General features: G+C 42.6%; 1 protein-coding gene across 5 annotated transcripts in view; it reads right to left on the bottom strand.

Annotated features, from left to right (window-relative positions):
- REC114 (REC114 meiotic recombination protein) overlaps positions 1 to 13,278 on the bottom strand; it is a 184,611-nt gene that overhangs the window by 108,993 nt on the left and 62,340 nt on the right. Inside the window, exon 1 of one of the 5 annotated variants that reach the window (XM_061430308.1) lies at positions 2,844 to 3,045. The exons of 3 other annotated variants lie outside the window; for them this stretch is intronic. In XM_061430308.1, the coding sequence (XP_061286292.1) occupies positions 2,844 to 3,002 (159 nt within the window). In that variant the 5' untranslated portion in view covers positions 3,003 to 3,045. Of the gene's footprint in view, positions 1 to 2,843; positions 3,046 to 13,278 lie in introns of those variants that run through there. One more of the 5 variants, XM_061430309.1, reaches the window with a different exon arrangement.

Genomic DNA, 13,278 nt, shown 5'->3' with positions numbered 1-13,278 from the left:
AATTAATTATGTCCTCAAACGTTTCCATTCTTTCAAGATCCTATTATAGATAAGTGATTCTTCGATTTAACACTATTCATTCAATTTTGCATTTGCAAGCTATACTACAACTTCCCCTTCATGGATCACAGCTTTGTTATGGAAAAGTGGCTTCCATAACTCAATGAAGATATGAGCCATGCCCTGCAGGACCACCCAAGACAAACAGGTCATAATGAGTTCTGACAAAACATGGTCCACTGGAGAAGGAAAAGGCAACCCATTCCAGTATTCTTGCCTGGAGAACCCCATAGTATTAAAGGCAAAAAGATATGCTGGAAGAAAAGACCCTGATGCTGGGAAAGACTGAAGGCAAAAGGAAAAGGGTGGTGGTGGGGGGCAGAGGATGAGATGGTTAAGACGGCATCACCCACTCAATGGACATGAATCTGAACAAACTCTGGGAGAAAGTGGAGGACAAAGGAAACTGGAGTGCTACAGTCCATGAGGTTGTGAAGAGTCAGACATGACTTAGCGACTGAACAACAACTACTACAATTTCTCAGGATGTGCTCTACAGAATACAACTAAGTATTTAATGCCTTTTTTAGTGGTCTTAGCTCTGATAGTCTAGAAATTGGTGAACAATTCATTATGCCCCATCTCTACTCATATTTACAGCCAAATCTCTCCGAAGAATTGTCCACACACATTGGTCACATTTTCTCACTTACAGTTACTTTTCAGCCCACCTCTATCTGGCTTCCACCCCCTTCATTCTACTGAAACTTCTCTTGGTAAAAACCATTAAGGATCTTCATGTTGCTAAATCCAATGGACACACCTTAGTCATCATTATTCTTCACTCTGCAGCATCATGCAACAAAGTTAATTGTTTTCTCCCTCTTCTAATAATCTTTTGTAGCTTTGATGGATCTGACTTCTCCTAGTATCTCCCAACTCTCTGACCCTTGGCAATCTGCTTTAGGGACTCGGTCCCCTCTACCTGTCCTGACCTACCTTGAAGCTTGGTCCTGAAATCTTGTATCATCTCTTAACTATAAATGTCACCTTCATGTTGATGACACATTTACCTCTCCAGCCCAGATGTTGTTCCATTCAACATCTCCACTTGGATACTGCATAAATGCATTTAAACCCAATACATCTGAAACTGAAGTCTTGGATCTTTCCTTCACTGTTCTTCCTCCAATGTTTCCCAATCCAGTTGCTCCTGCCAGAAACCCAGGAGCTCTTTATTCTCACCACTCATATCCAGTCAATCTCCAAGTCCTATCATTTTGGCCTCCAAAACATAGCTTTAACATGCCTGGTCTCCCCATCTCTACTGCCATTCTCCCTCCCTATCCTCCCACCCTTGCCATCCTAAGTCATTATCAGCTATTGCCCACTACACTGCAAAAGCATTTTAAGTGATCTTCCTGACTCTACCTGTTGTTGTTACTTAGTTGCTAAGTCATGTCGGACTCTTTGGAGACCCCCATGGACCCCGCCAGGCTCCTCTGTCCATGGGGATTCTCCGGGCAAGAATTCTGGAGAGGGCTGCCACGTCCTCCTCCAGGTGATCTTCCCAACCCAGGGATCAAACCCAGGTCTCCTGGATTGCAGGCGGATTCTTCACCATCTGAGCCACGAGGGAAGCCCAAGAATACTGGAATGGGTAACCTATCCCTTCTCCAGGGGAATCTTCTGAACTCTACTCGTATGCCTCTCCAATTCTGTCTCCACTCTTCAACCAGAGTGATCTTTCAAAGATGAAAATGCTCCAACTTAAAACCCTTTAGTGGCTCCCTATTGGTTTTAGGACATTGTTCATAAGGTACCCGCCTACCTATCTAGACAACCTCATCCCGTGTTATCTGACCCCTTGTTGTCTAAGCATCAGACTTGTTCTTTTTGTCTGTACATTACACTCTCTGAGGTTGTACAGGTGCAGGGCCTTTGCACATGTTGTATCCTCTACCTGAAATTTTCACTCTCTTTTACTTTTCTCCTACCCACTGCTGCCCAAATCATACCAACATACATACACATGCACAATCCAAGACCTCAGGGTCCACAACCACCAGTGAAACCAGACCAAAAGGAAGTAAATGATCAGCAACCCGTGGCATTAAAACGTATCACCAGGACAAAATAAAACAATCATGATAGTATCAGTAAACACTTACATAACTTTATACGAGACACTGTTTGAGTGATTTATATATATATTAACTTAAAGCTCACAACCATACTACCCAGTGGGTACCATTATTATCTCTAATTTAAGATAAGGTAAACAAGGTATGAAGAAAGCTGAGCGCCGAAGAATTGATGCTTTTGAACTGTGGTGTTGGAGAAGACTCTTGAGAGTCCCTTGGACTGCAAGGAGATCCAACCAGTCCATTCTGAAGGAGATCAGCCCTGGGTGTTCCCTGGAGGGACTGATGCTGACTCTGAAACTCCCAATACTTTGGCCACCTCACATGAAGAGTTGACTCATTGGAAAAGACCCTGATGCTGGGAGGGATTGGGGGCAGGAGGAGAAGGGGATGACAGAGGATGAGATGGTTGGATGGCATCACCCACTCAATGGACGTGAGTCTGAGTGAACTCCGGAAGTTGGTGATGGACAGGGAGGCCTGGCGTGCTGTGATTCATGGGGTCGCAAAGAGTCGGACACGACTGAGCGACTGAACTGAACTTAACTGAAACAAGGTAGGGGCTTCCTAGGTGGCTCAGTGGTTAAGAATCCACCTGCCAATGGAGGAGACACAGTGCCTCAGGAACCAGGCTGCAGTCGTCCTTCCTTCCCTGCGCCGGGTGAGAGCCTCCCAACCCTTCCCGCCCTCAGGCCTCACCTTCCAAGTCGGGGAAGAAGCCATCCCAGCTTCCTGGCCAGGCCCAGGCGGCTCCCCAGTGCCTGAGGGCATGAAGCGGCCATACCGCTGCAAAGGCCACTGTGCTGCCTCTCCTACTGGTAACCCGAGACCCGCGTGCTCTTTTCCCGCCTCCGCCATGTTTCTCTTCCTGGCTTGGGCGGCCGCAGCACGCCTGTCAATCGGTGCAGCTAACCAATCAGAAAGCGAAGTGACCCAATGCCCACCCTCCCCAGAGTGGAAGCCAATGGACAAGCCCCGGAGACTCGTGTGAGGGTGGGGCGGATGGGGAGTCGGGGTTGTCCTCTGGTTAAGGGCGTAGCTCTGGACCTTGAGCATCTTCTCATGGTGGTGGGCAAAGTGGTTTTGGTAACTTCCACCTTGAAGTGGAACTGTCACGCTTATAAATGGTAGTTGGCCTTTCAGTAGTTCCGGCCCTCAACTTCCATCAGGCAGCCCAGGACATCTTCTGCCGCTCTGATAACTGGCCTTGTGATTTCTACACAATGGGACTCTCTGCACTATGTGGACAAGTGTGATTTCCTTTTTCACAGCAGCCTTTCAGATAACAACAGCCCTGCCCACCTCAACCCCACCAAAACACAGCCCCAATTCCACCCACCAGTCAGGAAACCCATCTTACTGCGGCCCCTAGACATATTCCCTCCAGAGGGTCTGCTGCTGCTAAGTCACTTCAGTCGTGTCCGACTCTGTGCAGCCCCATAGACGGCAGGCCATCAGGCTCCTCCGTCCCTGGGATTCTCCAGGCAAGAACACTGGGGTGGGTTGCCATTTCCTCCTCCAATGCATGAAAGTGAAAAGTGAAAGTGAAGTCGCTCAGTCGTGTCCGACTCTTAGCGACCCCATGGACTGCAGCCTACCAGGCTCCTCCGTCCATGAGATTTTCCAGGCAAGAGTACTGGAGTGGGGTGCCATTGCCTTCTCCCCAGACAGTCTAGTTCTCTTTAAAAAAGAGAGGAGCAAATGGGTGGGATGTTGCCAACGATGAAAGGGGAGGCTCAAATAGCAGGTGCATCTCAGTAACAGGTCTGAATGATTTATAATCAACAAAGCACTTCTATATCTGTTATTTGTTCTCTCAACAACCTTGTGGTAAATTAAAGCAAAACAGAGATTATTACTCTCATGGAATAGATGGAGATGCAAAATAACGTCCTGAGAGTAGAAGCAATTTGTACAGCTGGTGTAGAACTGTGGACTCTGCAGTCTCTCCTTGAGGCCATCCCACTTGCAAAGAATTTGGGTATCTATGCAGGCTGGGTCTGGAGAAGGCACTGGAGATCCACTTCAGTACTCTTGCCTGGAAAATCCCATGGACGGAGGAGCCTGGTAGGCTACAGTCCATGGGGTCGCTAAGAGTCGGACATGACTGAGCGACTTCACTTTCACTTTTCACTTTCATGCATTGGAGAAGGAAATGGCAACCCGCTCCAGTGTTCTTGCCTGGAGAATCCTAGGGATGGGGGAGCCTGGTGGGCTGCCGTCTATGGGGTCGCAAGGAGTCGGACAAGACTGACACGACTTAGCAGCAGGCTGGGTCAAATTGGAAGCATCGTGTATGGAAGATGGAAGCTGTGTTAATCCAATACATAAAGTTAAAATGCAGAAAAATTTTAAAACCGTGCATTTAAAAGGGTATTAAATGCATAGGCCATGGTTGGAGAAGTGGTCATTTATTCACTCAACAAAACACCTTTAAATGTCTACAGTATATAGCTATGTTAGTAACTACAGGGGTTATGGAAATAGGCATGAATCTAGCATTCTAGGACCTTAGGATCTAATAAAGAAGACAAAGTGAGGTACATGATGTCTGACGTTAATGCCAAGTGAAAGGTGCTTTAAGGATTCAGGTAATGTAAAACTCTACAATCTGGAATGGCAGTGGCATTTCAGTCCCAACTTGAAAGGTCAGTAAAAGCATCCCAAGGGAAGATGGATGAAACTGGTATTCCAGGTGGAGGGCAAGTTGAAGAGCAAAGTTGCAGAGATGAGGATAGTGACATAACCAGCCAGAATGCAAGGGGTTTTAAGGAAGATGAGGCCACAAAGATGAGTTAGGCAAAAGAGCACTGAACAGCAGCTAAGGAGAGTGAATTTTACTTGGTAGATGGTGAAGAGTATGGAAAATTGACATAGAGAAGTGACACTATCACAGTGGTGGTCCAGGCAGGCTCATCTTTGAGGGGCATGTAGAATAACTTGCATTCAAGATAAGGGGTATTTGTTAGTTATCTTTCCATTAGTCCAGTAGAGCTTGAAGGGGTCAGATTTAAGAAATGGCTTCTGAAGGTCCTTAAATGACACAGCAGTACTGCATTTAATATAGTAGTAAATGGTTAGAAACTTGGTTTGAATCCCAATTCTACCACTTGCCAGCTGTGTGACCTTGGGATGTCACTTTACCTCTCTGTGAAACAGAGTTAGCCAATACCAATCTTCCAGGGTCTTAGGGAGTATAAAGTAAGATCATCTGTGGGAAAATTCTTGGCAAATTACAAAGCAGTACATGTGTGGGTACTTTCTGTTTGTGGGGTTAAAGTGACTTTCCATGCAGCCCCATAGGCAGGAGGATGGAGATGGGAGCCTGATATTCCATCTCAGAGGCACTCACCTTCCAGGTCCCTGGCTGTGGATGCTGTCAGACACCCGTCAGAGGAGCAGATGGTGCTCACAGTTGGGACCCTGTCAGTGCCCAAGGACACCCAGGGCCCTGCTGGGCTCCCACCTGCAAGCTCCCTTCCTAGACAAAGCACCTGTGCTCGAGCTTCTGGGGCCACCAGCATCTGCCAAGAATGGATCATGTCTGCAGAGGGAGATACAAAGCCACAGCTCAATACAAAGCCACAGCTCAATGCACAGAGGCTTTTAAAAACCTCTGATATTAACAAATGTGACTTGAGCATTCACGAGATCCCAGACACAGTAGTAGGTGCTGGGAATACAGAAGATAAAACAGATGTTCTGTCCACCTGAAGCTTACGACCTAGTGGCTGAAGGGGTGGGGTAGACAGAACACAAATTAATCCATGTTTTTAATGGCCATTGTGTTTTCTTTTTTAAAGATATGTCTGTAATATTTATTAAGGTATAATTTTATACAATAAAAAACACAGATCTTATATATTCAATTAGGCAAGTTTTAACACCTGTATACATTCATGTAGGCACCATCCAAAAAAGATGTGGAACATTTCCGAACTTGGAACACCAAGTTCCCTTAGGAGCGCCTCCTTCCAGTCAGTCTCCAACTCCCAGGGGCAACCATTGGTCTGATTTTTTTCCACTGGTCTGACTTTAATCACTGTAGATAAGCTTTTTTATTTCTGGACTTTATACATATATATCTGTGTATATGCTCAGTCACTCCATTGTGTCCAACTCTTTGCAACCCCATGGACTACAGTCTGCCAGGTTCCTCTGTCCATGGGATTTTCCAGGGAAGAATACTGGAGTGGGTTGCCATTTCCTCCTCCAAGGGATCTTCCCAACCCAGGGACTGAATCCACATCTCCTGGACCTCCTGTATTACCACTGAGCTACCTGGGAAGCCATATATATATATATATATAAACCACAGGATATATTCTTTTATATCTGCTTCTTTTGTTCAGTGTAATTTTGTCTTTTAGCTTCATCCATGTTGTATAAATCAGTAGCTCATTTCTTTTTAGTGATGAATAGCATTCTGTTGCATGATTATATCACAATTTGTTCCTCACTTGTTGATGGGCATTTGAATTGTTTTCTGTTTGCTTGGCTTTTTAAGCTGTTGTAAACACTTTTTGTATTAGTCTTTTTTTGTAGAGATGAGCTGTCATTTATCTTCATTAAACACCAAGAATGGAATTTCTAGTTTCTAGAAATAGATACGTTTAACCCCATAAAAACTGCCAAAGAGTTCTTCATAGTGGTTGTACCATTTTGTACTCCTACCAGCAAAATATGAAAGTTCTAGTTATCCATGCTAACATTTGCATGTCAAGTCCTTTCAGTTTTAGCAACTCTAGTGGACCTATAGTAACATCTCACTGAGGTTTTAATTTGCATTTCCCTGATACCGAATGATGTTGAGCCCCATTTCAAACAGCGTACTGGCCATTTGTGTATTTTATTTCATGAAGTATGTGTTCAAATCTTTACCATTACCGATGTGTAGGGGGTTCTTTATATATTCTAGATACAAGTTTGTTGTTAGATATATGTATTGAAAATACTCTTCCCATTCTATTACTTGTCCTTTCATTTTCTTAACAATGTTTTCCAAAGAGCAGAAGTATTTAATTCTGAATGAAGTCAATTTTATTAATTTTTAAGGGTTTTTTTTTTTTAGTGCTTTTTGTGTCCTGCCTAAGAAATCTCTGACTACTCTGAGGTTGTACATATATTCTCCTATGTTTTCATCTGAAAACTTTATAGTTCTGTCTTTTACATCTAGACATATGATCCTCCTTGCATTAAATTGTTTGCATGAACTGAAGTGAGAATTAAGGTTCATCTTTTTTTGCATTGACATACAATTACTGTTATACAGGAACTGCCCTCAACCAGTGACTGATGGAAACTGGGATATAAATACCCCAATTTCCTCACTCCTCAGGTGGGACAACTCTGAGATTTGTGTAATATCCCATTCCCCAGGCTTCACCCGTGGGATCAGGTTCCAGTTATCCATGATATAACTTCTTGGTAATGATTCTTTTTTTGGCTTCCCTGCCTCCCTCTCCTACTAGTGTTTCCTGTAATCTCCTCTCAAATAAATTGCTTGCACTTAAATTTTGGTCCCAGCATCTGTTTCTCGGGGAAGCCAAACTAAGACAGTGACAAACAAGGCAGACAGTTCCCTGCCTTCATATATTTAGCAATAATTTAGGCACACGTAAGAAGATGGTACAAAAGGCATTAAGAGGAGAGAGAAGTCACATCCAAAGCAGACCCTTCAATACCTTGCTGACCAACAGCAGTAGAACAACAGTATTTGTGATCAGGACTCGTGCATGACAGGTAACTATGAGCTACTCTGATCCCCTCTTAGAAGACTGTTACTAGCTTTTTTAAACATTATTTTTTTATCCCAAATCCTTTTACTGTGTAACTCTATTTTGTAGGTGGCACGATGACAGAGATGCTTGTCTCATGAGTAGTCAGCATCATATTGGAGGCAAGCTGCAGGGCTAGTTTCAGAATCCTAGCGAGTCTTTTTCAAAACAGGCTAGGGACCCCATGTATCCCCTCTTGCTAGGAGGATGAGACAGCAAAGAAAATGATGGCTTCAGTCTCCTAGATGACAGAGAAATAAACATCTTTACTCTGCCTGCTGTGTCCCTCAGCCACAGCTCCAGGAACCACACAGGGACTGGAAACTGCAGGCACTGCTGGTGTCTGTGGGGTTTCCCAGAAGAGCCCTGTTTGCATAAGTCAAGCCAGGTGAGGTGTCTCCATGATGTCAGACCTGGGGATGCTGTGTAAGAAGGGGATGCTTCCGTGGAACTCTACACACACTGGTAAAAAGCAATTATTTTCAGGTTTCTGCTCTGTTTCTTTCACAGGCAAAAACTAACTGCTCCATTTCAGGTAATTGAAGGGATTTCAACGTGACTGGGCACAGACAATCCCAACCTGTCCACAGGTTGCTGATCATTGGCACAACATGAAGAGAGATTAACACAGACTCTTTCCATTTATTAAACACACAGAGAATAATAATAAGCTAGTAAAATGTTTGCCTGCTGGTAGATTTAGGGGCACATTTTAGCAAGTTGGATTAGAGTCAGAAAGAGGAACTTCAAGCAAACCCTAAAGAAAGACTATGAATTTCCACTTTGAAGGGCGGGTTTATATTTTACTTAGGTTGGAATCCAGAGTTCCTGGCACATGGTAGGTCCCCAATTATTTTTAACAAAAAGATTGCACATTTTAATATGGAAGAGTGAAAGGGATAATTTAAAAGTCATTTTGAGGATATAAAGCACTGACGTGGGGGAGGTGGTTTATAACCCTTTCCTATCTTTGTCTCCACACAAGTTGAAACAAGAAGAAACATATCAGTGAAGCTAAAGTTGAGGAAGAAATTTTTGTACCTCAAAATCTCAGTCTCAGAGCTGTGTTTTCAGGAAATTTACAACCCCAAAGCCTACAAATATGTAATCATATATAGGAAATAGACAGGAAGACCCCCTTGAAGTCTTTCCCAATTTGATGCATCACTTATTCCATCATTTGTTGCCTGACCCAGGAGAAGTCATTTAACGCAACTCTGAAGAGTGAGGCTGCGATATTTGCAATTTACGCCTCAGAGGACAGATGAGAGCCTCATAAAGAAAACGCTTTGTGCTGGAGAATGACTCAGCAGAAGCATTTCTGAGCTTCGTTATTGAGAATATTTTGAATATTCTGTAGCCATTGCAGTTGCACCTCCAGCAGATGGTAGGTTAGGGCTGGCAGAAGCCAGGAGGTCAACATTCTCAGGGGACCCCAGGGAACGGTCAGGGCCCCTTGCGTTGTTTTCTTACACCGAAGGCTTCAGCCCTGAGAGTGTCACAATATGTTTCCAAATGAAAATCCTTCCCCCAGGGGAGCATTCTAACAATAAACTGAGAGACCCTGAGGAAGGGCGATTTTATTTTTTTTGAGTGCTTTTGTTTGAGTTCAGCTAATTTGTTCATTCATTGATTCAGCAAGCATTTGTTGGGCTTTCTCTGTGTCAGACACTAAGCAAGGTAACAGAGAAACAAATCTGAATTGGACACAGCTCTTCTACTGAAAATGCTTATAGTCTGACAGAGGGATAGACACAGGTAATTTGCAATGTAATGTGGAAGATACGCACTAAAGGGACAGACCAGGTATCGTGCTGGTGCAATTAAGGAGTGATGCATTCAAATGGGAGCAGTAGGAAAGGTGTGCCAAAGAATAGAGACTTTTTTCGTCTTGTGGTAAAATTCACATAACACAAAATTCATTATTTTAGCCATTATGAAGTGTGCAATTCACTGGCATTTAGTCCATTTACAATGTTGTGAAACCATCACCACTGTCTAGTTTTGGGATATTCTCATCACCCCAAAAGGAAACACCATACCTCCTATCAGTCATTCCCCCTTTTCTGCTCCCCCAGTTCCTGGAAGCCATCAGTCTGCTTTCTGTCTCTATGGATTTGCCTGTTGTGGATATTTCATATAAATAGCATTATACAATAGACAGCCTTTCATGTTTGGCTTCTTTTACTTAGTATATTTTCAAGGTCCGTCCATGTAATTGCACATATCATCAGTACTTCATTCTATTTAATGGTTGACTAATACTCCATTATATAAGTATACCACATTTTGTTTACCATTTATCAGTTGATGGACATTTGGGGGTATATCCACCTCGATGGGGACTCTTGAACAGTGCTTTATTGATCTGAATAAAAATGGCTTTGCTATCCTTGTAAAGCAAAGCAACACGGACTTCCAGGCGCCATAGTATACAGTTGTTTACTGCTCTACAACTTCTTCCATCTCCAGGAACAGCAAGGACAGGTTGAATATTAAAAGATAACCAAAAAGAGATAACTGGGATCAAAGGCAAGGGAAGCATCTCTGGGACCAGAAATTTGCAACAGCAAGCAAGGGTGAAAGCCAAGGGCATGCTGGGCTCCAACTCTGGATCCAAACAATGGTGGCAGGAGACCCATTCCAAAAGAGAAACAGGAGCCAAACAGCTTCACGCAAGGCCGGAACAGAGTCAGGCTCCCTGCGTGAAGCCAGGAGTAGGAGTCAGTGCCCCTTTTTTGAGGGGGGCTTCGCAAGGCTGCCACCCTGCCTCTTAGTGTAACTGTTTCCAGGTCAATAGGAACCTGAGGAGACAGCAGAACAGACACAACATCACAACCAGAAACTGAGCCAAGTCTCCTGCAGGCTCTGAGATTGGATAGCCCCAAGTTGCAGCAGGAGAGGGGTGCCGAAACGTGCCTATATCGGTTCTGGACTGGGACTTGGGGAGTTAGAGGAAGGCACAAGCACACCCCTTCCACCTCTAGAAAGTAAAGGAAAGAGTGATGTATAACTGATTCACTTTGAATGGCAGAAAGTAACACAACATTGTAAATCAACTATACTTCAATAAATCTTTTAATTAAAAAAAAAAAGGGAAGATGAAGAAGCAGAGAATTTCTCTGTTTTAAGGTCACTTAAAATGACCTTAAAAATCAAAAGTCTAAAACGCATGAGGAAATCTAATTCTAAGAAAGACAACAGAAGCAACAATAAGAATACAAACTCACTTCTGAAAAAATTTAATCAAATAACACAGACTGACAAAAATGTTTTAAAATGATAAATACAACATGGGTGAATATAATTCATAGATTATATTATAAATCATATATAACAATTAAAGTTGTATTGAAAGTGAAAGTTGCTCAGTTGTGTCCGACTCTTTGCTACCCCATGGACTATAGAGTCCATGGAATTCTCCAGGCCAGAATACTGAAGTGAGTAGCCTTTCCCATCTCCAGGGGATCTTCCCAACCCAGCGATCGAACCAATGTAGGGAACTCCTACTCCTGCATTGCAGGCGGATTCTTTACCAGCTAAGCCACCAGGGAAGCCTATATAATAATACAGATAATATAATACTGAAAAAAGCTGGACACAAGAGTATACAATACATGCTTACACTGACATAATGTGAAAGAAAAAAAACATACTACAAACTAATCTATGATGTTAGAAGTCAGGAGAGTGGTTATCCTTGAAACAGAGCCCAAAGGGGTGCTAGAAATCTTTCATTTCTTAACTTGGGTGCTTGTTACATAAATGTCTTCACTTCATGAAAAGCCACTGTTACATATATAGTCAATCCTTTTTATTTGCCGATTTTATATCTGCAAATTTGGCTACTCATTAAACTTTCCTTGTAACTCCCCCAATCAATATTTGCCTCCCCTTTATGGTCCTTCATAAACTTACACATTGAGGGGAAAATTCTGAGTCATCAGATCCTTGAAGTCCCACCAAAGATGGAACAAGGCAACACTCGGCCTTCTTGTTTCAACTCTCATATCATAAATTAGGGTACTTTTTGTAGTCTACCTACTGTAACGTTTTTCACATTTATATGCTTTTTGTTGGTGATTTCACTGTTTGAAATGATTCCCAAGCGTAACGCTGAAGTGCTGGCTGGTGTTCCTGAGCTCAGGCAGAGATGTGCCTTATGAAGAAAGTAAGTGTGTTGGGGCTTCCCTGGTGGCTTAGACAGTAAAGAATCCGCCTGCAATGCAGGAGACCTGGGTTGGGAAGATCCCCTGGAGGAGAGCATGGCAACCCACTCCAGTATTCTTACATGGACATAGGAGCCTGGCGGGCTACAGTCCATGGGGTTGCAAAGAGTCGGACACAGCCAAGCAACTAAGCACAGATAAGCATCCTTCAGACATGAGTTATAGTATTGTTGGCTTTGAGTTCTATGTTAATGAATCAACAAATTAAAAACTTGCAAGCAAACATTTTCCTGGTCTCTGCTTTGTGGGTGAATCTACACGATGATGTGCTTCCCTGATGACTCAGAGGGTAAGGAATCTGCCTATAATTCAGAGACTGAGATTTGATCCCTGGATTGGGAAGATCCCCTGGAGAAGGGAATGGCTACCCACTCCAGTATTCTGTCCTGGAGAATTCCTTGGACTATGCAGTCTATGAGATTGCAAAAAGTCATACACAACTATCAAAGATTCCCAAATTTATCATAATTACAAAAAAAACACACCCTTCTTTATTCTTTTATGTGTTTCCATGTAACCATGTGTAATTTATTCTCTAGGGTGTAAACCTAAAAATATTATTGCTCAATCACATGTGTGCATTTCCAATTTTATTAGCAATCCTTAAGTTATTTTCTCATGTAGTTGTACTAATTTAAACCATTGTCCATACTGTTGAAAATTCACATTTCCCCACATCTTCAATATTGATATTGTCTGTTTTAATTTTTGCAAATAGTCATTATTGTTTAGATATCCATTTCCTTGATCACTAGTGAAATCAAGCAGCTCTTCATAAGCTCACTGCCCATTTTGTTTTCTTCTTATGTAAATTCCTTGTTCAGCTCCTTTGCCCATTTTATATTAAGTGTGTCTTTTTGTTATTAATTTATAGCAGTTCTTCATATATTCTAGATACTCTTCCTTTGTCTGTTAAATATATTGTGAATATTTTTACTGGTGTTTTAGTTGTGTTCTAAGTTTGTCTATGATAATTAGTTTTTATTTTTAATGGATTCAAATCAATTTTTTCCTTTATTGTTCATAATTTTTGTGCCTTATTTAAGAAATCCTTTTTTTTTTAGAAGCTCATAATGATATTTACTTATTTTCCCTTCTCACAGTTTTACAGTTTGGTTTAACATTTAG

Source organism: Bos javanicus, chromosome 10 (genome assembly GCF_032452875.1).
Source record: "Bos javanicus breed banteng chromosome 10, ARS-OSU_banteng_1.0, whole genome shotgun sequence".
Taxonomy (NCBI): domain Eukaryota; kingdom Metazoa; phylum Chordata; class Mammalia; order Artiodactyla; family Bovidae; genus Bos; species Bos javanicus.
The sequence above is the reverse complement of the archived record's forward strand: the minus strand, read 5'-3'. Positions and strand labels throughout refer to the sequence as shown.